The sequence below is a fragment of the Neopsephotus bourkii genome, unplaced genomic scaffold, assembly GCF_033783945.1.
Source record: "Neopsephotus bourkii isolate Nb327-2 ecotype Australia unplaced genomic scaffold, CSIRO-AGI_Nbou_v1 NB_882, whole genome shotgun sequence".
NCBI classification, from domain to species: Eukaryota; Metazoa; Chordata; class Aves; order Psittaciformes; family Psittacidae; genus Neopsephotus; species Neopsephotus bourkii.
In genome coordinates this window covers 2,316,740-2,341,274 of record NW_026901376.1, presented here as the reverse complement: position 1 = coordinate 2,341,274, position 24,535 = coordinate 2,316,740, and the positions used below count along the sequence as shown (strand labels likewise).

The 24,535-nt window shown below is 41.8% G+C and overlaps 1 protein-coding gene across 2 annotated transcripts in view; it reads right to left on the bottom strand.

Moving 5' to 3' along the window:
* Positions 1-24,399, bottom strand: part of PRKAR1B (protein kinase cAMP-dependent type I regulatory subunit beta) — a 103,723-nt gene extending 79,324 nt beyond the window's left edge. The window contains exons 1-4 of one of the 2 annotated variants that reach the window (XM_061357071.1): positions 24,229-24,399; positions 21,657-21,860; positions 7,093-7,263; positions 3,177-3,268 (exon numbers count right to left, since the gene is read on the bottom strand). In XM_061357071.1, coding sequence (XP_061213055.1) covers positions 3,177-3,268; positions 7,093-7,263; positions 21,657-21,833 — 440 coding nt within the window. In that variant the 5' untranslated portion in view covers positions 21,834-21,860; positions 24,229-24,399. Of the gene's footprint in view, positions 1-3,176; positions 3,269-7,092; positions 7,264-21,656; positions 21,861-22,688; positions 22,913-24,228 lie in introns of those variants that run through there. The other variant, XM_061357070.1, reaches the window with a different exon arrangement.
* Positions 24,400-24,535: the final 136 nt, after the last annotated feature.

Below are 24,535 nucleotides of genomic sequence, written 5' to 3'. Positions count from 1 at the left end.
ACTTTGTGTAGTGTGTGCATGCATGTGTGAGTGCGTGCAAGAGATAAATGGCAGCCCTATTTTAAGCATGGCACATGAAAAGATGCTATCTAAAATAAGACTTGAACAAAACTATTTCAGACACCAGTGCAAAAAGATACATGTTTCCTCTAACTTCAGCATGGCTTCTCATGCAATTAACCATTCATATGGAATATTTGACAGAAAGATAACATGCTATACACTGCCTTTATAAATAAGGGTTTATGCCAGATATAAGGACCTTTAAAGCTGCAAAGCAGCAAGTGCAACACAAGTCACGTGGACTACACAGCCATAGAGCAGAGTAACATAAATACCTTTTCAGAGAAGGAAAAATGTAAGAATCTTCCATTGTAAATGAGGAATTAAGCCCTGTTAGTCCATTCTTCCCCCACATGAACACCTGCATCTCAGCAAAGGGTCAGCCACAAAATTAAATGAAACAACAATACTGTCTTCAGTGTAGAAAGCACTGAGGAAAATAAACACCAACACTACCACTGTAGCACAGAAAACAAAATAACCTCACTTAGCATTAGACCATTCCAAGAGGACAAAACCCAAATGAAATCATATACCATTTACTTTACCGAACTACATATCTGCATCAACAAGATGCAAGCTGAAGTGAGGGCAATGGTATGCTCCAATTTCATAAATAAAACCAGAAAACGCAACAGCATGATGTCAAGAATGAGCTCAGTAAAATGCAAAGACAGAACAATTTATTCATTCATTGCAATCCTGTCTGCAAAGCAAAATGCATGTATCCTTCTGTGAGTTCCCTTTTCTGCCCCCAGTGTCAGCAATAGCTTGCTGTGTTCATCATGAGGCTTGAATGAGGCACTTAGACATATCCCTGAGCAAGGGAGATTGTATATAGCTGAATAAGCTACAGTACACAACCCAGAAACCAAGAAGCTTCTAAATCTTTTGACAGCAGAGGCAGTATACACCTGGTCAAGCCATAGTTTGAGGACTGCAAAAGCAGTCTTCAACCCAAATGCAGTATACACTTGAGAATCTGTGTGCATCACTCCTAACACATACCCATAACAGTACTGTCTGGCTGACAGAGGTAAATAGGACACAGGGAATGGATAGGAAAGACCATGACCATGATGTACAATCAGCACAGTGCAAGAAAAAGCACTTTTCCTTCAGTTTTTCTCTCTCACCCTACTTTGATAAATATTACTGAAATGTCCCTCCTCCAGCCCTAAAACCTGTCTCTTCAGCACCTATCACATCAGCATACCCACAGGATAATTAGGGTTTATAGCAGTTCTGTACAAGAATTCTCTGCTGTGGGTGAAAAAGCGAGAAGAAACGTGCAAAGTTAATCCTCTTCTAATTACTCCAGAAATGTGCATGCTAATGGTATCACAATAATTAGGACTGCAAAGTAATTAAACTGTGTCAATGAATATAAGAGGGAGCAAAATTTGCACACTTGGAATGTTCTTTGACTGAGTATTTGAGTAACCCCTCTGAAGGACTGTGCTGCTGATGTTCTGCCAGTATTAAAAACATGAGTGTAGACAGTCTTTGTCCTTTCTAACCATCAAAGCACAGAAAAGTAGGGCTGGCAAAGACCTCATGACATCACTTCGCCTAACTGCTGCAAGGCAGAACTGGCACTACTTATATCATTCCTGGCAGACTCTAGTTTATAATCTGCTCTTAATGGCCTCAAGTGGTGGAGAGTCCACAGCCTACCCAAGCAGTCAGAAACCTCTTCCTAGTATCTGAGTTAACTCTCCTACTGCACTTTAAATCTGTTACTCTTTCCCTTTGGCACACACAGCAGTTTATTTTGCATATACCATTATTCATACACAATTATAAGCTATTACTGCATCCCTCTGCCCCTGACTTTTCTTCTGCAGGCCAACCAATCCCATTCTTTCCTCAGAAGTGATGTTATCTAGATCTGTGATTGTTCCCACAGCTCTTCCCTGAACTTCCTCCAACTGTTTATCCTTGAAGTGCAGTGCCCAATCTGGACGCTGTGTTCCAGTTGAAACCTTTCCAACACTGGGACGCCTTGCATGTTCTCCCGTTTAGTTACCCCAGTAAAACATTAGTATTTTCAAAACAGCTTGACATTGGTGACTAATGTTCAGATCATGATTCACAATGAGCTCCACAGTTTTTCAAGGAACTACCAGAACTGCAAAAAAAGTCTTAATAGTTATAAAGGTGTTCTTCCTGCCTAAGCATACTTCTCCGCACTTGGCTCAGTGACAATCCATGCTGCTTTTAGTGGAACACTTCTTCAACCTGTCAGCATGATTCTGAATTCTAGCCTTTCTCCCAGTGTTTTAGCAGTCCTTCCCATCTTCATGTCATCCAAAAATTCAACACTCATACTCTATCCCACCACTGAGGTCATTAATGACAACAATGATGAAAACCAGACCAACCCTTCCCACACTTCAATATATCTTTTCATTAGAATGACAAACCATTGTTAACTGCTATTTGGTAGGAAAATCCAAGCAGTTTTGTATAGATTCCATCGTGGTTTCAATGAAGACATGTTTCCCTTAATTATTTATGAAACTGTCTTACATTATGTTGAGAACACCACTAGAAGTCAAGCTGTTTGGCCTCTGTTGGGCCTTCCCTAGCTACAAGCCTCGATACTCAACTGTAGAAAGACATTTTCAAGTTTTTAAGTCACGTTGGTTGTTACTGAGCTCTGTGGTCTCCTTCAGGTGCTTACACATAATTTGGTTGTTCCAGTTTTTCAAAGAACAAAATAATTTTCCTGAAATTCTCTTCTACCTCTTTATCTCATACTTTTTCTTTCCCACTCCTCCATCACATGACCTGTCTTCCCTGAGTTCTCAGAAGTAACCCCAAAGGCTTCTAAGATGACTTTAGCAAATTCCTTAAGTAACCTAGAATTAAGCTCATTCGGCACAACTGATTTGAAAACATTAAATATGTCTGACTACATGCTAACCTGTTCTTGCCTTTCTTTAGCTTGTGATTTTACTCTCTCTCATAATACCGTAAGCGTGAGTGTGCATCTAGTGTGACTCAAATGCATCAGTGAGAGCAGTTCTGATCCCTGAGTTAAAATGTAATATAATTTCTTGTCCTTATATCAAGCTGTAGATTCCTTTAAATCATAAACCTTATCATACCTTCGTTCATTGTCATCAAGATGAGCAAAGAGCACATTCTTGGAAATGGCCTTTGCCAGAGCAGTCATAGTTTTATAGTCCTTTGGAATAACCTGTAGAGAAAGGAAAAAAGGGTAATTACATGCCTGGTTATATTTCTTTATAGATCTTGAAATCTATAGAAAATTCCACTATTCAAGATAATGGATGCAACTGGATTTCAAACACTGAGACAGGCTTAGGCTGTAATATAAAGCCACTAAGAAAGTAATAAATTACAGTTTTGACAATGTGAGGATAAGAATTTATGTTCTCAATATGAAAGCCAAAACAGAAATGTAAGATCCGGGATGAGAGGGTAGAAGGATATCCATAAAATACTACAATTAGCAGGTACTGACAGCTGTGTAGTCTCCTTTCAAATCTTTTGGACTCAGGAAAACGTATTTCATAGTTTTCTTTCCCCACAAACAATATCAGAAGCAACCTACTTTAAAAACTAGGGAATGAGCAACATTTCTTTAGATGAAAAGTAAAATTGTGTGGATTACATACTTTTCAGTACTGGTTGTTGTATAAGGAACCACGCTTCTGCTAGGCCCACCTGGGCCAAATCCTGTGCCTGTGCTTCATGGCATACGGGAAGTACTTGCATTTGAGAGTGAAAAGATATTTTTATATGTTAATAAGAGAGATGGCAAAAGTCCTGTTGAATTTGCTCAAAATATATGCTGAAATCCAGGAGTTGTGTTTTCATATTGGATGAAGTATTTTCTAAGACTTTTGCAAGTTAGGCTTTCCATTGTGGTACACATTTTGGTAAGACATTAGTAAAGACACTGTATCTCTGTATTTGCCAAGCATTTCCTTCTGCCAGTCACAGACTTTGTGATTATGGGAGACACGAGAAATCTGTAAAAAGGTTATGACTTGTAGAAGATGTCCTTTGAATTTAGTGATGTGATTTTTCTTAATAGTTTCATTATAACTGGACAACATCAAGCCTAGCAAAAGTTTTAAGTGTTAAATAAACCTTACTTCAAGCTGAAAACCAACATCTGTTTGCCTGTTTCAACTACTGTACAAAAAAGGTCTGAGAATGGGCATTGCTCTTTCATACTTTCTTATGACAGAAATACTGTATCCATCTTACTTAAGTTACTATGTACACTGATGTGTAGGCAGTTTCCTTTCCTCATCCTGGAAAAACAAGATACTACCCATCCAATGAGAAGGACGTCTCAAATGGGAAAACTGATCTAGCATCAGTTCTTAAAAAAAATTGATCTAGATTTATTTAAAAGGAAAATATTGCACTGCAAAGATTTAAAGTTAAACTCTGGATTCAGACATCCCTGATATTAACTGTGGTAGTCATTAGACTACTTAAGTCTATAGGAAACAGATATGTATAAACATGTAAACATATCTGTATCAGAGTGAAATGTAATCTAATACATCAAAAGTTTAAATTCCTCAATGTTAAATAAAATGAGCATTTGGCCAGTATCTTACTCTTGGTTTTCACCCTATCAAACAAACCTGGGATTGAATTGAAGTCCTGAACCCTTGTTCCATTAAGAATATCCTAGCAGGTCAGCTTACTGCTGATAAGTCAAAAGGGTAGATAATCAAATCAGTAAGACATTCAGTCCCAACCCTTCTGGCTGATTATGGAATAGCATCATCTAGCCTTTCTCAGACTAAATCTGCAGCAATTAAAGCCACAAAGCAGAGACCAAAGTGGGTCTATTGGAACAGGGACACAGAAAACAAAGGAGAGCTTCTTTAGGTATCCCATTAATCAGGCATCTGACCAAAATCAAAGCCAGGCAGAAACTTGACCATTTCTTACATCCCTCTTTCGAGTAATCGCTGAATGTTCTCTTCAAGATGATAACCCTCTTGACAGCAGGACTCCAATTCTGATAGCAGTTAACTTTATGTTATGTCAGATGTGTTGACAAATATTGCTTTCTCTAGTTTCAGGAATGAAGCAATAAAATAATCCTCCACAGAGATCTTCCTTTGGGCTTCTCAGAATGGAGCCATATGCTTTGCTCAAATCACAAAGCTAAATCACCTTTGATTTTCTCCCCAGTGACATAACTCATTGCACTGCATTTAGCACTACTCATCCTATAGCTCCCCTTTCAAGGGATCCTTTACTGCTTATGACACAGATGTGTTTCTATCCAATACCTGAATTGAAGCCAGTGGTTCTTCCTGGCTACTATCTAAAATTCCATCTGTTTGGAACAGTGTAGCACAACCCTTGCCTTGCTTTTTACACATTTAAATTAGTTTCATAATCTGTCCTTTCACTATTTTTGTATTCCAGAAACCTCTGCCACAAACATCCATGGGATTCATTTGCTGACAGCAGAAGTCAAAGCACTGACAGAAACCTTTCCAGTGCTAGTTCTATATTCCTTGAAGCATCTGTAGCCTGACAAGAAATTATCCCTTATTGTTATTTAAGTTCAGTCAGTTCTTCAGAAATGAAAATCGTAACAGCCCAGTCACAGAACACACAGAATATGATCTGTATCCCTTCTGCCAGTTCTTTCCTACCCATGCATGCCACTGTCAGGACTTATTGGCATCATTGTTGAAAAAGGAAGAAAATAAAGTTTCTTTGTTTATAAAGAATTACAAACCTAAAGGAATTACTCAAGGGTGTGGGAAGGAATATTTCCTTTGATTTTCAGAAGAGTCAGATGGAACCCATATTAAGCAGAGACAGATGTGATCTCTTCATGAAAGCTTTTAACGGGGATAGTGCAAACTGCACAGAAAGAAAAGTTTAAAAGTGGCTTTTGAAATATCACACAAGTATTTTAACGGTGCAGTGCACTACTAGCATGACCACAGTTCTGTTAAAATTCACTGTATACCTACAAGTATTATTCAACTGCCACAAGAATATTCCCCCATACTTGTTTTTAGGATGAAAGGCCCTCCTAATTCTCTGTTTCTTGGGACAGAAATCCCCAAAGCAGCCAGTGAACTTGTATCATAAATGGATGACAAAAGCACAGCTGATGGCAGAGGCAAAAAGTATTCTGCCAAAAAAGTGACTGACAACATGTATTCCCATAAAAACAAAGCTCTCTGGTTTAAAGCTACTCCAGGTGTGCATAAAAGCAAATCAGCAGCATCTGTCAGCCTTACAAAATGCATCTTTAGCTTAGCCCCCTAAACAAACATGACCTATGTTACTGTAATGTCTGTATTTTAATAACCTTCGAAAGCTTCGGCCAGTTTAAAAAAAAAAACAACAACAGGGTTATTAAGAGACATCAAGGATATAAAATAGCTAGATAATTTTGTGGGGAAAAAAAAAAGGGAAGTTAAACCAAAGAAGCCCAAATCTGTGTTTCTACTGAAGAAATCACCTAATTTGGGATTGGTATTTCTTCAAAGACAACAGTCACATAAAATCCCCCAAGCATAGTCAACAGAATTCCAAAACCCATGGGTTAGGTGCTACCCAGTCAACATGTGAACCATGTACCTGAATGGTCTAGGGAATCTAAATGACCTAAATGACCAAGGTGAGAAGAAACCTTGAGCTAGAAGTGACTTTTTTGAAAGAAAGGCAGGAAATGCAGCAATAGAAAAGGTTGTTTTCCAAAACTGTGAGGTTCTGACAACACTCAGAAGCTGCCAGAATCTGTGAATTTTGAGAAAATGGCTGAGGCTTAGTGACCCTGTTAGAAGGAGTCAAAAAGGAAAGAACAGAAAATACTGAAGCCACATTGATGGAAAAAGTAATTAGTCACGGAGACAACAAAAGAACTTAAGTGTTAAGAAGATGGTCCAGCAGTGCATATGCCAGCATTAGGATACCATCCTACAGGCTGACCCATGAGTCCAAACTACGAGCAAAATATGGTTGTCCTGTACATCTCAGAACCAGACAGTAACACATTACCTTTCTGACGTAAGAAACAGCATCTTCCTCAGTGTACACTTCTGCACTGACTCCCCCTCTCCTGCGACGGGCCTTTACCACTGGGTTTGGAGGAGGAGGGGAAATCTCATCATCATGAGAATCAGACTGGGAACTGGATTTCTGACGAGCCAGTATTTGTTTGCATTCTTCCTGCAAGACAAAAAGAGACAATGAAACATCTCTTACCCATGTAGCTAAGTTGCTGGATATACTCAATTCCCTCTTCTTTTATGACCACAGCAACCCCCTCACTCCTACATTTGGCTGGCTGTCAATTTACACACATGTCCTGCTGAAGGAAAAGTAAAAATTTAATGTGAGCAGCGTGAGGGACTGACACTGACTACAATGTGTGTCCACGTATCATCACTCCAGTATCTGACCTGCTCAAGTCTTTCTTACACCTAATGGAAACCAATATATTGCAAACTTCAGACATATCTTTGCAGCCACTTCTGGCTGAGAAAGCAAAAGAAAAAGCCTCTTTTGCTTATTTTCCAACATCACAGCTGTTTTTTTCTAGTTGGCTTTATGTGTCTTTCTTTCTTGTACAGAGGACATATCAGAAGCCACACATCAATATATTAGATAGGTTTCTTCATCTTGCTCTTGCCTTGCAGGCTTAGTGACACCAGCAAGAACAAAGATGACCCCTACTCCAGAACTTCTGCCATATAGCAGATTTACAATCAATGGGACTACTTCCAAGCAAGTAAGATCCAAGGTAGGCTCCAGAGGACTATGAAAAATGATGGCTGGCCTAGCACCAGCTGGCCAGTAGGGAGGTTATTCTAATTTCACGCTCATGAGACTCAAATATAAAGGGGAATCCCTGAAGAGGTAACAGGAAGCAGTATAGAAAACCTTCACGGAAGGATGTCAAAGTTGCAAGACTTCATCAATTCATACACTGAATTGACTTCTAAAGAATTAAGACAAATAAGATCAGTCATAATATTTTCCTAGAGCCCCACCTCCTATTCTTCAGTTTCCTTGGATTCAAGGGAAAGCACACAGGAGTAAAGTTCTCTTTGCATCATACACGTGAATCTGCCAAAGGAAAGGGGGCCTGTCTGCTTGTTCTCAACCCACCTCCTTGTCCCCTGGTAGCACTTCAGCCTGGCATCCTGTTCATAACACACCACACTGCCTTTCCTACTTCTTTAGTTCCTTTTCCTAGTGAGCTTGCCTATGGCAGGAAGAAGTGTATGGGATGGACCATGTGCTGTCCTCAGCTTGTCTGATACAGGCAACTGAAGGGCACATGCAGGAGAGACATGAGCACTGTAAGGAGGCAAGATGTCTTTTGCATCAGTAGTCCAGTAATTTTATTTGCTGACATCTGTTATGTTGCCTTAGGCATAACCCACATCCTGGTAGTCTCAGGGTTATGCTGATTAACATATATGTAGTCAGCTATAATCCAATGACACCTTGAACAACTCTCAGGCTACCCAAAAGAAAATACAGTAGTGATAAGGTCCCTCATCATTGTGCACCCCATAAAACCAACATTCCTTGGAAGGGGATGCCAGAACCTGGCCTCTGTCTTACGCTGTTAATTTCCAGTAAGACTTTCCAATCAGAGCTAATACATGGAATCAGTGGAGGTGGGAGCAACTAGGAGCAGCAGCACTAGACATGTGGCAGGTTACCAACATAGCTGGTTTGTGCCATTGACAAAGGAAATTAGTTATAGTTAACTCATTAGGTATAACACTGGAAAACTGGCACAAGTTCACCATTTTTAAGCTTTAAGAAAAACCTCCATTTTGCAACTAAAGTTTACAAATGTCTGACAAATCCAGTCATGCCACTTGTCTCTTTGGGTTTTACTCTAGTTTATTTCCTCACCACCCCTGACATTGCCACTCTCATTAACCTAAGGAGCCTTTGGCACCAATCCTTGATGTATTACTGCTACCTGAAATAAATAACTGAATAGTATTTCCCAAGCTGCATAATTCAAAGTAACAAGTCACACATTCTTGTTCTGATTAAGGGACTACTGAAATACTTAAGAGACAAGCACAGAGACAAAATGTAGAGGGCTGGCTAAAGATCTGACTTTCCAAGGTCCTGACCTGCCTCAGAAAGTGCCAAATTCTTTCTGAGATCAGTATTATTTTTTTTAATTGGGATTACAACACCGCAGCTCCTGCGCCATAACACAGTTGAACAAGGTGCTGTAACCAAAAAACATTTAAAAAAACCCTGATTTCAGATGTATTAAATACTTACTGTAACTTCTTTATTTCCAATTCAAATTTCAAATAGCAGCGCTGAGTACGTAGGAGATGACTCAGCCAGATTTCCCTATCGTGTAAGAACTGCAAGTCCTATTAAGCATTTTCACCAACTTCTTCCCTGCTTCTCTCTCGCTTCCTTTACTACAATGATGGACTTGTAGAAACACAAACATTTTAAATACAAATATATATGCTACATATTATCATTACTTAATATCTAGTCATCAAAACCAAGTCTATGGCTGAAGAATTTCAAATACCATTACTGGCTATTGCCATTTATGCACCCCTGATATTGTTAACATTCTCTGCTTATATTAAATGAACACAAGCAAATGCACCTCCTTCATAAGCTTAACTGAAAGGTAATTAAGATTTTTTTGTACAGTTAGCAGCTGAAAGTATACTAAAAGGTAACTACAACAAGAAGGCTGTTAGGTAACTATTTCATGGTATGTCGTGCTTGCATAGCTCTTTTTATACATAGCATATTTACTCATAGAGAAGAGTAGTAGTTTGCCCCATTTGAATATCAAATACACACTTCTTTTTCAGTACACACTGTATAAAAGGCACTTTCAAGGAATTAATAAATAACATCTTCCCTGCCCCAGGACAGATTTATACATGAAGAAAACTCAGTGAGATAAAATTAATATCACAAAGCATGCTCTTAAACCGAAATACTTTTTAAAGCCAAAAAGGTATTAAAGGATTATAAAAGTGAGTTACTGTAAGATTCACTTTAAAAGGATGTCTCTTCACTAAAATCTCCTTTTATATAAACAGCAGACAGCTGAGTGGCTGGCTTTTCCATATGCTGCTGTTTGTAGTCTAGGTAGGATTTCCACTACTGAACTAAAGAGTGCCTTTTGAAAATAAAAACATAGGCTCTGACCTAGGTTAAGCTTTCAAAAAGCCTCTTCCAAGTATCTGGGGTTAAAACTACACAAGTACAGCAAATATTTTAAAGGAGGAATGGTCTCCCTGAAGAACAGTTCTTCAAACACTGATCTTCAGACACAGCTTGATGTGAACGCCTGTGCAGAACTCACTTTCAAGTAAACACCTCACTATCTTTTGTTGTCATGACAACAAGTGTTTTCACTCTCTATTCAGATAGCACAGATAATTCACAGTCATGGTGCCCAATTACGTACACCTTAAAATAAGAAAACACATGGAAGACACAACTGCAGAACACTGCAATTGCCTCTGAGCAAGCCCCAGTGATTATCTTGTTCCTCCCTTCACACTAGTATCTGCACTGGTTTGAGTGGAGATGCTCCTCACTTGTAGGACATGGAGGGTCTGATTCAGTTATCCCAAAAATGGCCCAGTGCCATTTTGGGTGACTTTGCTCAGCTTTCAGCTGCCAGCTGAGGACATGAGTCTCAAGCTGTCCTGGGTCACATCTACCACCTTAGTGGGCATTGCACATAATTTAGGAAGTCTTAAATGGCAGCAGGGTACCACATGTGAGCCACTGACTGAAGCCTCCATTGTCCCTGTCACAGTCCAATATATTTATGTATCAACACACCCCAAATCTACAAATCAACATTGCTGAGTGACAGTAATATCCCATTTCCTATACAGATAATCTAAGTCTACTTCTATTTAAACTGTGTTGCAAGTGTCCAAAAACCTAGCTAAAGTTGTAAACAAAGGTGACTTCAGGGGAGATGGACAGAGAAACTGGAATACCATTACTGACTTCAATGACAATAAACTGGAAAGGAAAGAAAATATACCATTGTTGCCCCAAATTAAAAGTACCACCCATAAATACAACTGCAGTGACCCTTTTATGTTTAGAATGTCCACCTTCCGCTAAGACATTTGTTCTACAAGGTGCTGAGGTATAAAGGCAGGAATTTAGCATGCTGTTCTCAGCGTATGGGGTCACTGCCTTTCCTGATTAATGTTTCCATGAGCTTCTAATGAGTTTAAACACTGCAAGTGAAGTGACCACAATGCCAAGGTAGTTTTTAGGTTTACCCTTCCTTTCAGACTGCTGCTGAAGAGCACACACGCTTCCTGACCCAGAAGCTTTTTTCTCTATTGGCCTGAGCATTTCCAAACAGAAATTCACTTCCAGTAGTTCCTTTCCTGGTCTCTCCTTTCAGGCTTTGTCATCACCCGGAAACTCAGAAGTTTCAGTTAAAGGAAGGACAGCACATAAGGAGGTTCCACGTCACTGTGCAGCTTTAGAACAACATCCCAAGGACTTTTAAAAGCAAGTCAGCCGTTTGGTATCACTGCTCACTATCTCTGCTCTGCCTCCTACAATTTACTGATTGCATTCAAAAGCAACAACACAAAATGCACCCTAAATGAAGTATTTTTTTCTTTTTTTCTCAAGCTCACTCATAAAGTTTTCTTACTGACAGAACCGGAATCTGCTTTCTGTTTATCCACAGAAAATGTGCAGGATAGTTTATGTGCATGTAACTAATCTCTCTTTGCACTGGAATTGACCCAGAGGAGGTGCTCTCAACACAGGAAGGTTTCTAACACCATCCCATCACTCATGGAGGCTGACATGATGATTTATAGCAGCTAATAAAGGCCAAAAGCAGAACATTCTGCTCTGTTGGAAGCACAGAACTGATGCCATTACTGACAGTGGGAGAAAACTGGGAGGTCTCAGTGTCCTTACCAGTCTTGTCTTTGCCACAGTGGACAACTACACTATCTTTATGATCATTCAGCCTTGTAACCAGAGACTTTTCACACAATTCCAACTACTGTTCCATTGCCTTCCCGATGCTTATCTTCTAAAGCATCACTAAGAAATATCTGTAACATCCACCCATCCTACTAATTCACTCCATAGTTACCCACTGCTTTACTACTACCATAACCTCGGTGGCCTCTCTGCATTTCACTTCATTCCCAATTTCCAATCTAGGCAAAATTCTCCTGCCAAAAATCTACCTACTCTTCTGCTGCTCTGACTGCAATGCTCACCTTCTTGAGTCCCTTTACTGGCATCACTTTACCTCCTGCAACATGTTAACACTTCTTGTTTTCCCCTCCAGTGTCTTGTTGTATCTCAACCCATCACCACCTCTTCCCTACTTTCATAGATAATAAGGTTATGTTACAAAACACAGACCATGTTTTTGAAACTTAGAAGATGATATAATCAAAGAGAACCATAGCCAACACTTCTGATTCTTAAAATCCAGCCAAATAACAACATATGCATGCATACCTTGCATAAAAAAGATGCTCACAGAAAACATGTATCTGCTACTAGATAAATAGTTTAAACAAAAATGCTAAATATTATACTGTATTTTTCAGCAACAACCAGAACGCCTAAGTCACTGTGAAGTTTTTAATCACTGGATATGTAATGCCAAAGCTATTTATTTATTTTTCATTTTTCATTCCAGCCTTCTAACATAGCAGACCCTTAATCCAAGAGAAACACCATTAATCTCAGTGAGACTTACATGTAAGTTGCAGAAATGGACCATCAGAACACAGGAAGAGATAGCTGCTAACTGAAGTTACCAACAAAGAAGAAATCATAAATGCTGGTATGCCATTTTTCTCCTTAAAATACTTTTGCTGTGTAGGCCTACTTAACATTTAGAAGCATACTGATGCCCTCAGATCAAATGTGATGCTGAGAGCAAAGTTGGTTATTCAAAAGCTTGTGTTCCCTCAGTGATTTCAGAGTGGAAATTGTCTCTAAAACATTTCTACGTTTTCTACTCCTCAATAAAATTCTACCATAAAATTCTATAAATAGTTTATTCTTTCTTCTGAAAAATTATCTGATGTTAATACAAATATGAAAATACATGTGCTGGGCTACTCTTCTTAAACATATACTCAGCCTTTTTCTCTCTCTTTCATCCTCCTCCCTTCCATATGCATTTCCTTTTTGAAACCCAAAACAACTTTGGTGTGCTGAGTGCCTTCACTGGTACAGGGGTATTAGGGCTAGACAGCAATCTGAACTGCATGCTTGGCAGGAATCTACGTGTCCCTTAACAACTCAGGTAGTATTTTTGTTTTTCACAATTTGCCAGGTAATCCAAGATAAATAATCCTGGCCATGGTTTTCTTTCAAGTTTCCCATAGATCACTCTCTGAGTTCCCTAGTGTCTTGCCCAGAGGTGATGGAGCTGGCGGGCTGAGCTCCTGGGAGTTACAGAATATCAAGAGCTTGAGCTTACAAAGCTGGACAGAGTACAGCTTTAACACATGCTGCCAAGCAGGCACCCACAGAGGCATGGACCTCAGCACAGCACACTGGAAAGCAATTAATTTCCCCCCCTTATAACATTTAAAAATCATAGAATTAAAGAATAGTTAAGGCTAGAAAGGACCTTAAGATCACCTAGTTCAAACCCCTGCCATGGGCAGGGATGCCTCACCCTAGGCCATGTCACCCAAGGCTGTGTCCAGCCTGGCCTTGAACACTGCCAGGGATGGAGCATTTACCACTTCTTTGGGCAATCTGTGCCAGTGCCTCACCACCCTCATTATAAACAACTTCTTTCATATATCTAACCTGAACTTCCCCTGTTTTAAGTGTGAACCCATTACCTCTTGTCCCTGATGAGGAATCCCTCTCCAGCATCCAAATCTAAGGTCCTTTTCTAAACTGAAACAAAGTTAAATCACAAATAATCTTAAATCTGCTACAAAAACTGCAGTTCTACACCCAGTGTTACTGCTGTCCAGTCTGACAGTCTCAAGACTCATCCTACGTGTCCAATTCAAATGAATTCATGCAGAATTAAAAAGGTATTTCAAATAAAAAGTCATCTTTCTCATTAGGAGACTGTTAACGAGGAACTATTTGGAAACTAAAGAAAAAAAGGCAAAACCAAAATTCATCCTCATATTGGAAATCTGGTTTGATTTGTACCATGTTTTACACAGACTTTCTCCTTTCTATCATTCCTATTTGGTATGCCCCTCAGTTTAAAATAATTACTGTGGGAAGACAGAAAAAGCCTAACTACCTCTGCTTCTTAAGTCACCTCCTACAACTGAAAGAGAATAAAAAGAAGCAATTTTGAAGATCATTTGGTGTCTTCCAGAAAAGCTACCGACTTGCCTTGGCTCAGCAATCATTTGTAATGAAAAGGTCAGTAGCTGTCAGAGCACCTTGCCTGAGCTCTGTAAAACTCAAAGAATGAGGAGTAACTACAGGAGTACAGCCTCAAAACGCTCACATCCCTGCACATGGAGTTCTACTTTATTCAAGCTAAATTGCTATGTAGTCTGACCAGCCTCTCAAAAGATGAGTGAAGGATTTGCTGAGCTGCAGACAAGCAGGAGGTAGGTACTCAACCAATTCTGCAACCACAGACTCCAGCACAGACAGGATTTAGACCCAGGCAAATTACTTTTCGAAAATTGATTGGTAAAATAAGGTTTGGTGGATTCCACGTCTGTTTGGGAGCCTAAAAAACCTGCAGTCTGTTGAAGGCAAACATGTCTAGGTACCTGTTCCTAGCAGTAAAGGCCCACTAGTATCAAGAGCTTTCCCAAGTCTATTGTAACTCAGTGAAATCTCCCACCAGACAGTGCCTGACCCAGTGCCTTTTTTAACTTTACACCAATTTGCAAGGTATTTCATTCATGTGTTAAAGCTAATTATGAAGCTGTTTCTTTAAAGCCACCTAGATGCTTAAAGATTAACATGGATTAAGTATCCTGATGAATGTAAAACATGATAGCTTGAGACATGAAACAAAGACGTGTCCTGGGCTCAGGAGCAGCAATTATTTTTCTCCCTCTTAGTAGCTGGTGCAGTGCTGTGGTTTTGACTTTCAGCCTGGGAACAGCGCTGATAACACCGATGGTTTTAGTTGCTGCTCAGTAATGTTTACTCTGACCAAGGACTTTGTGAGTCCCATGCTCTGCCAGGGAGGAGGGGAAGCTGGGAGGAAGCAGAGACAGGACATCTGACCCAAACTAACCAAAGAGGTATTCCATACCACAGCACGTCATGCCCACTATATAAACTGGGGGCAGCTAGCCGGAAGGGTGGGATCACTGCTTGGTCGGGCTGGGTATCGGTCGGTGAGTGGTTGTGTTCTCTTCCCTTGTTATTTCCTTGTTATTTATCATTATTATTACTGATGGCAGCAGCAGTGGTTTGTGTTATACATTAGTTACTGGACTGTTGCTATCTCAACCCGTGGGAGTTACATTCTTTCAATTCTCTTCCCCATCGCTCCAGGAGTGGGGGGAGGAAGCAGGGGGAGTGAGCAGGGGAGTGAGGCTGGGCTTAAACCACAACAAACGACACCCAGGGAGACTGCCCTTCTCATTTCATCACTGAACTCCATTTCGTTAGTTTCTGACTTTGAGACTGGGAAAGCTACTCACACTTCTAGACAAACAAGGCAAGAAGGGAGTTCAATGATGCCCTAATGTGTTATGCACAGGCTTGTAATAGCACAGATTCACCTATAACCAATTTTATTTCTTAGGAAAAAACTTTTTTCTTCTTCCACCCTTTTTTAAACCTCCCGCATTTGTGAAAGTTTGCCTGAGGGGTCTTAAAAATTCACCCAGTTTTTCTTTTTCCCTGTTCCAAGAAAACTGTCACCTCTCATAACACTGCCTGTGGCTGACTACAGCAATCACAGAGGTCTCACCTGGGCTGATTTTCAATCAGCTCTTCCTGGTTCTGATACCAGAGGAGGAGCAGGAGCAGAGGCTGCCCAAGCCTACCCAGAGCTGCAGTCACACAACATGGGCACCCAGCACTCCCACCACTGTGTTGCTGTCAGCATCTCGGGTAGCTCAGGTATGTTCCCACATACTTTAGCAACATTTCTGACCACCAAGCAGATACTGCCCAACTGCTTTACAAGCTTTGAGAGATACAGCTCTTTATCAAACTGCTTAGTTAATGCATTTTTCATAGTTTTTCCACTGTAGATTTCCCTTCCAATGCATAACCTTCCCCCAGCTTATCTTAAAAGAATGAGTTTCATCATGCATAATCACCTGTGCTTATAAGAATGAATTTCACTGTTTTGGAAAGGTTCTGGTGGAAATTACTGATTGAACATTTTCTTGTGACAAAATGTAAATCCTGGGAGAGACGACTGCTGCAGAAGAAAATCCTGATGCTCAAATTTTGATGCTCAAAAACCTTTGTTTCTGAAACTCTTAATGCTAAATAAATAAACTGTATTTCATAGAATCATAGAATAGTTAGGGTTGGAAAGGACCTTAAGATCATCTAGTTCCAACCCACCTGCCATGGGCAGGGACACCTCACACTAAACCATCTCACCCAAGGCCTCGTCCAACCTGGCCTTGAACACTGCCAGGGATGGAGCATTCACAACTTTCCTGGGCAACCCATTCCAGTGCCTCACCACCCTAACAGGAAAGAACTTCCTCCTTATATCCAATCTAAACTTCCCCTGTTTGACTTTTAACCCATTACCCCTTCTCCTGTTCATTACAGTACCTAATGAAGAGTCCCTCCCCAGCATCCCTATAGCCCCCTTCAGATACTGGAAGGCTGCTATGAGGTCTCCACGCAGCCTTCTCTTCTCCAGGCTGAAGAGCCCAGCTTTCTCAGCCGATCTTCATATGGGAGCTGCTCCAGTCCCTGATCATCCTTGTGGCCCTTCTCTGGACTTGTTCCAACAGTTCCATGTCCTTTTTATGTTGAGGACACCAGAACTGCACACAATACTCCACGTGAGGTCTCAGAAGAGCAGAGTAGAGGGACAGGAGCACCTCCTTCGACCTGCTGGTCACGCTCCTTTTGATGCAGCCCAGGATACGGCTGCTTTCTGGGCTGCAAGCGCACACTGCTGGCTCATGTTCATTTTCTCATCGACCAGCACCCCCAAGTCCCTCTCCGCAGGGCTGCTCTGAATCTCTTTTCTGCTCAGCCTGTAGCTGTGCCTGGGATTGCTCCGACTAACAGTGAATGAATATGTAGTTTAGTACAGTTGCTTCTCAGTGCTAGTTTACAGCAAACCTGGCCTTCATTTTTCTGATAAGGTCGATGTGCAATACTGTGTAATATCACCAGGTGGAGCTACACAAATAATCCTATCTTGCTTTAGCTAATTACAGACAGTAGAATCCAGGTTTTTCTAAAACTCGTATTTCTGGACAGCACCTTAAGAAATGCAGCAGCAGCCTAGGCCCATAAGGCCACTCCCAATCCACAGGAATCCAAGACAGTAAGTTCAACATGTGCAATACAGGATTTCTTGTATGTGCATAGGGCAATGAAGGGACCAAGAGCCCAGAATGAAGGAGCCCAGAAGGCATCAGCAAAAACCACCTGGCCCAGCCAGCTAAGGACAGCTCTCAAATACACTGCATGCAAAATTACTTCAGCAAAGTACTTTGTAATGCCTAAACATACCCTGCAGGTTCCTGCTGATTCTCCTTCTTTTGTGTCATTTTCTTCATTAGTTCTACTCTTTGTTAGTATCTTTTTTCTGCTGAAAACAGGCTAACTTAGCCTGGCAACACAACTTCACCTTTGATCATATAATCACCACACTAAACAGCCTGACACTAATGAAACTTTTGCAGTCTCAGTATACCTGAAAACACAAGGCTTTGCCTGTAATTTCTTAGTAATTATATTCTTTACATAAGGTAAGAACTAGAGATAAAAGATGGGTTCCGCTTTTTTCTGCTACATCTTTCTTAGCCCTCATGTAAACAGAACATAATTACAGCTGTTAAAATAATGCCACAGTTTCTTAGCTAACATCTATTCCCAAACTCTAAAAAAAAAAAATTAATACCCCTAAGGGAAAGGTTTTTCTCACCCCATCCACCAACAAGTTCTGTAAGGTCACGGGGAATATAAAACAAATTATTTGAAAGAGAACATTACATAATTCTGGAAATCTAAGGTATCTAAACTGTTTTCAACTCTTTTTCTGTGCTTAGTGGAATGTTAAAGATTTTAACAAATTATCTGTTAATGTGATCAAAGTAGATCTTGAAGTTTGTAAGTCACAGCACATGAAAACTGACTTGCGAACTTCAGAATACAGAAACTTACGCTGATTCCCAGCAGTTCCTGGCATCTTAAGACAAGCAGGTCCTGCCAGTATTAAGTGAATAGAAAAATATCGATGTCCTCCACCTGTTTTCAGAGGGCTGTTTTCTAATATTGTACTTGATACAAATAAGCTGCAAACTTAAAAAGGCATCAGGCATTTCATTCTAACCATGGCACTTCTCCATCTGAAAACGACGACTGTGGAACCAAACATCAAATCTCAACCTCTTGCACTTTATTCCTAAGTGTTTATTCATGTTCTCTCTTTACAGCCCTCTCAGGCCATGTCTATACTGTGAAATAAAAAATGGCCCAGCCTTGGACCTGAATACTAGCCCAGGACAGTCCACATCACTCAACTCTTAGCTCATTCCCTGGCTCTGTTCTGAGCTGCTCATACTGACTCCTGCCAAAACAAACCTACTCCTAGATGTGTTAGACCTAAGAATAATATCTGGGGCCAGTTAGTGTTGTGGGGTCAGGGGTTAGTCCCTGGCCCTTTTTCATTCACCAGTACAGATGTATGCTGAAGGCAGTGGACCTGACACTGATGTCATCGGAAGTAAGGTGAAGAGCATTTATGATCTGATCTTGCATATGATAACAAATCTTGCTTTTCTAAGTCGATTTTATGGGATGTAGTTAAGAATTAGCACAATGAAATAAACTTTTTTTCTGTATTCACCTCTGAGGTAGCTCCAACATACTGATGTGGGTCGAGCTCTACACATTTTCCATAAGCTCCTTTTTTAACTACTTGAAAAATATCCCACACTTCATCTCCAAACTGCCCACATGATTTTTTGACAGATAAACTGTTATTCTACTGCTCTCTTCAGCGAAGCATGTTGTCTATTTTAATGAGTTTGGAAAACAACCCCAAAATATCACACTTTGGTGGAAAAATACGTTACTTTGTTAGAAAATCGTGCTAAACCTAAAGATTTTCACACCTCTCCCTGCACAGGAACAAAGTTAAAGGAGCTAACAGCAAACATGCCATATCAGTGTATTGCTCTAATGGCCAATTCCTAAATTCACAAGTCCATTAAGATTCTTAAAAATACCTATATATGACAAGTTTCTTCTAAAAACAAGATAAAACTCATTGAAATTATTTCTCTAGCTTTACAAACCTTCCTTCAACTGTTATTCTGTAACCAACCAAGTCAAAATACTACCCTAGAGCAGAATATCCTCCACAGTGCAGATCATCACAAGAAAGTCATCAGAGACGGTTCAGCAACAAAGTCAAACCACTGCAGGAATGAGAATTACAGTGCTGGAAACCTCCAGAAGCATCCTAAGGCCTTTAGGCCTAGCAAGCTTAGCTACCAGGCTGCTCTGGACACTCAGTGTTAAGATTATTTCCTTCCATACGAAGCACAACATTCACTGATCTTAATGCCTTGACACTAGTTGTTTCTACATTACCTCCTTTTGTTTTGAGACAAGTGATACCCATCAGCTTCTGCATTTGCATTCTGATTGATATTCTGCTACAAGATTGTGGAATCTGCTATTCTTTGGGAAATAATAGGAAGTTACATGAAAGAATGGGCTCAAACTTAAAACAGGGGAAGTTTCGGTTAGATATAAGGAAGAAGTTCTCTACTGTTATGGTGGTGAGGCACTGGAATGGCTTGCCCGAGGAAGCTGTGAATGCTCCATCCCTGGCAGTGTTCAAGGCCAGGCTGGATGGAGTCTTTGGTGACATGGTTTAGTGTGCAGTTTCCCTGCCCATAGCAGGGGGGTTGGAAGCAGATGATCTTAAGGTACTTTCCAACCCAAATCATTCTATGATTCTATGAATATCTAACTTCTCAGCGGTAGAAACTCAAGGGTATCTCAATTCTGTGTACCGCATTTAACTCAATAAAGCCAAACTCCCTCAGTACAACAACTGAAATAATCCCACTAGCTATGGAGAAGATCCTAAAATACTATGGCATATTTTAACATTTTTTGCCAAACTTGTGTTTATCCTTTTTGCCAGGAGGTCCAGAATTGCACAAACAAAGATAGATAACAACTTGTAACACGATAATGGAAATTCAACAGACTTCACTCTCTTGAAATGGGTTGTGGCTCTCAGAAGTTTAGAACATGCAAAACTAAGAGGTTTTTGGGTTTTTTTTAATAAGAAACATCATAGTTAAAAAACCTCTTGTACTTCCTATCCCTCCCTGACATTGCAGGCATTCTTACTGGGCTTCCACCAAAAGGCAATGTTTGCATTTTTTTAAAGCTACACAAATTTGGCATATACTCACCTATAAAAAAAGAATCCACCTGAAAAGCGGACAATGACATGTATAAAATGTATTTATCACTTGTAATGTATCAGATCTACGTATTAGTCACTAGTTACTATTGCTCTTGCTCTGTCCTTGCAAAATTCTGCCTCTGGAAGGAAAAAAATCACATAAGACTTGCATCTTAAGCCTACAAACCTGAAATATTTCATTCAAAAAAAGCAAGTAATCATCTTGATAAACTAATTATACCAATAAAGTCTCTGGCAGACTGAGAACTCGTATAACCAACAACTTGCAGCCCTGTGCTTCCATTTATTTCTGGAGGAATCACATCCCCAGAAAAGTTGTGCTCATACAACATGCACCTCCTGCAAAAGACACCAGTAGGCTTGTCCAGTAGGATCTGCCTGGGAATGTTTTAAAACATCCCCCCTTCTATGCTGCTTTTGAAGACATTTACAGTATATTAAGTCTCTCTCTGAATGCATCTCATGTTGGAGGATCCTGGAATAAGCAATGCAGACGGGTAAGAGCAGCAAAACAAAACAGCAAACTGCTCCATGTTTTTAGAACTTGCTGGTTCCCTGATACAGTTCAGTTTTAGGAGAAGGGGAAACCACATCACCTGACACTGGAATAAATAGGGAACAGAAACTTTTGCATTTGCAGGCAGATTCTTCCCATAGATTAAATTTCAGGACTCCATGTATCGTAACACAAAGTATGCTGGTAACTCTTCAGGTCATTTTTAACAAGTGCAGTTTGATGAAAATTATAACCTTGGTGTTATGCACAAAAAATTCTAGATTATAGCAAATATTATAGCAAACATCAGCAAATAAAGAAAGGGCAAGGGTTTTTTCTTCTAAGAGTTTGTTTTTAACAGCAGCTTGATCATTTAAAATTTTAAAGGAAAAATGTACCAAAATGTTTGAAACTTTTAAATAAACTTTTTCGGTTTAAAAATGAAAAATTACAAATCACCTGAAAATCACTGACCTTTTCTAATTTTTCAAAGTGTTCTCTGAGGAACTTCATGGGTCGGTCTGGCTTTGCTATGCAAAGGTTTACGATACACTCTTTTAAAATCTGTTGGATGTTATGCTTCTGAACATAGAGTTCACATCCCTTCAGGCTCTCATCTTCTTCAACACTGCAGGAAGAAGCAGCAGCCATCTTCAGGCTTGTAAACAGAAAACAGACCTAGGTAAGAAAATGGTGCAAGAAAGAGATAAGAGACAGTTCCCAAGTCCTTTGTCAAGGAGATCTGAGGGAGCAAAGACATTTTAATATTGCCTGTTGCCTATTCAAGCGCTATCAGCTCTGAAGGTTTTAATGTTCTGGAGCTGTATGTGGAAATGCTGAACTGTGTCATCTTTGTATAATCAACACACCAGTCAGTACAAAAAGAGGATTTTAACTCCTAGACGGTGGTCAACCTTTGGGCAAATGCGGTGCAATTAATCACACAAGGCCATGAGTTTCAAAGACATCTATTAAATGACAGTGTAAAGCCTAGGCTTTCTATTCCCTTGGGGACTCCCTCCCCATCACCAGTTTTCTGGTAAATTTTAATTGCTCCCCCATTCACAGCAAGCGACCGCTACAGGTCCCGGGGGAGCTTAGAAGGAAGTGGCTGAGCCGTCCAAGGGGAGGTTCGGCAACTGGGGGAGAAAACAACCCCAAACCCCTCTTTATTGCCCTCAGCGAGCATACGACCGCTCCTTTGCAAACCAAAATCCGCGACAGCAGCTTTTACACCGGCCTTCCCTCCCCGGCACGCTGGAGCTCCGGGGCTGAACGGGACGGAGGGGTGCGGGCACGGCGGGCAGCGGGGCAGGCCCAGGGGGGCGGGATAGCGCCGAGGAGGCAGCCGCGGCCCCGGCCCTGGCCGGGCGACCCCGAGCAGCGCATCCCCAGGGCCCGGGCTGGGAGATCGGCCCGTCCCTGCATCCCCCGCACCAGGCTCCGCTCCCGGCTGCTGCCGGCGCAGCGCCGAGGGCAGCGCGGGACGGAGGGGCCGGTAAATACCTGATGACTGGAGACGGCTGAGCGGTGGCGGCACCTCAATCCTTCCCCGGCAGTGGAGACGGAGGAAGGGGCTCCCCTGTCGGTATCCCCCCTGCAGCCGCCGTCGCCTCTCCTCGCTGCACGCCCGGGAACCCGTAGCCCGCTGCTCCCGCAGAAAAGCTCCGACCCCGCCGCCGCTCGCCCGCCCGCCCGCAGGAAGTCCCGCCGCCGCCGTCACTCACCGGCGGGCGCGGCCTTCCCGCCGCCTCCGCGGGAGAGGCGGCCCGAAAGGGCCCGCACCTCAGCGGCTGCCCTGCCGGCCGCACTGGCCCCGGAGGACAGGCCTGGTAGCCGAGTACGGGCTGACACAAAGGTCCACGGCGTGGCCATGAGGGATGGGCATGGCCATGAAAGATACACCTCACCACAAAGGATGGGCTGGACAGGAAAGGTGGCCTGGCAATGAAGGATGGGAATGGCCATGAAGGACAGGCTGGCCATGAAATGTGGCCTGGCCACAAAAGATGAGCTGGCCATGAAAGGTGACCTGACTATTAAGCACATGCTGGACATGAAAGACAACAGCTTGGCCACAAAGGGTGGGCTGACCATGAAAGGTGGCCAAATGATGAAGGATGGGCTGTCCACAAAGGACAATAGTCTAGCTGTGAAATGTTGCCCTGCCAAGTACAGGTTGGCCATGAAGGATGGGCTGGCCACAGAGGACAGCCTGACCGTGAAGGACAGGCTGGCCATGAAGGATGGGCTGAGTCAAGGTAGGAGCGCAAAGCCCCAGTGCTCTCCACAGCCCAGGGGCCCACCAGGCCTGTTGCACTCTGTAGCTCAGGAAGAGCATCTCGCCAAACTAGTTACTTGGGTATTTAGAGCAAATCATCACACCCAGGAGTACATCCATGCAAGGTCCATAAGGAGTGTGGTCACAGACAGCAGCTTTGCTGGGCCAGGTGCCCATGTGTGCTGTCAGGAATGCTCCAATACACCTTAGTATTTCCTCTGCTCCTAGGGAGCTCACACTTGTGGCTCCCACAGAATAACGGGTGAAAAAGGACTCCAAAGGTTCACAGTCAAGTGAAGAGCAGCATAACAACAGAATAGACTGCTATGAAGTGTTCAAGGCCAGGCTGGACAGCTTTGAGCACCCCAGGCTAGTGGAAGGTTGGCCCTGCTTGTGGCAGGGGATTGGAACTAGATGAGCTTTAAGGTCCCTTCCAACCCAAACCATTCCGTGATTCTATGACTTTAAAAGAATAATTTGAATTAGTTCTGTAGTTTATTGCACTTCGAGTACTCAAGAACCCTGGCGACCTTTTCGGTTTGAGGTATGCTGATGGCAGCCATCAGAACAGCACACAAAATGTCATGTTGTGTAAAGTGCACATAAGTACAGTATGAACACTATATATATTAATACAAATGAACACTAAAAATTACATGAAGCTGTTACAGGAACTGGTAAAAACGGTAATACTGCTGCCACTGCAGTACTGATCCCTCCAGAGAAAAAAAAATGAAGGGACAAGTGATTCAAGTAGCATGTTACCTATGGAAGGTTCCACAGGGTAACATCTCCCTGCGTCGGTCCCCTCAGCCTTTCCCCTCAGCCCTTCCACCAGCTACGGGCACCCGTGGGTTTCCCTCAGGTTTGCTTCTCCTTTCTCCCCGCGACATACGAATAAGGGGTTCCTATGCTGCTGGAAGCTATCATATCTGCTGAAACTACCGAAATGCCTCCTCGGTGCTCTGCTGTGGGGCCTGGGACGTCCCCTCAGCGCGGCGGAGACGCAGCGAGAGCGGAGCCGTCCCGTCCTGTCACCCAAAGCCCACGCCGCCGCAGTCGGTGTGTGAAG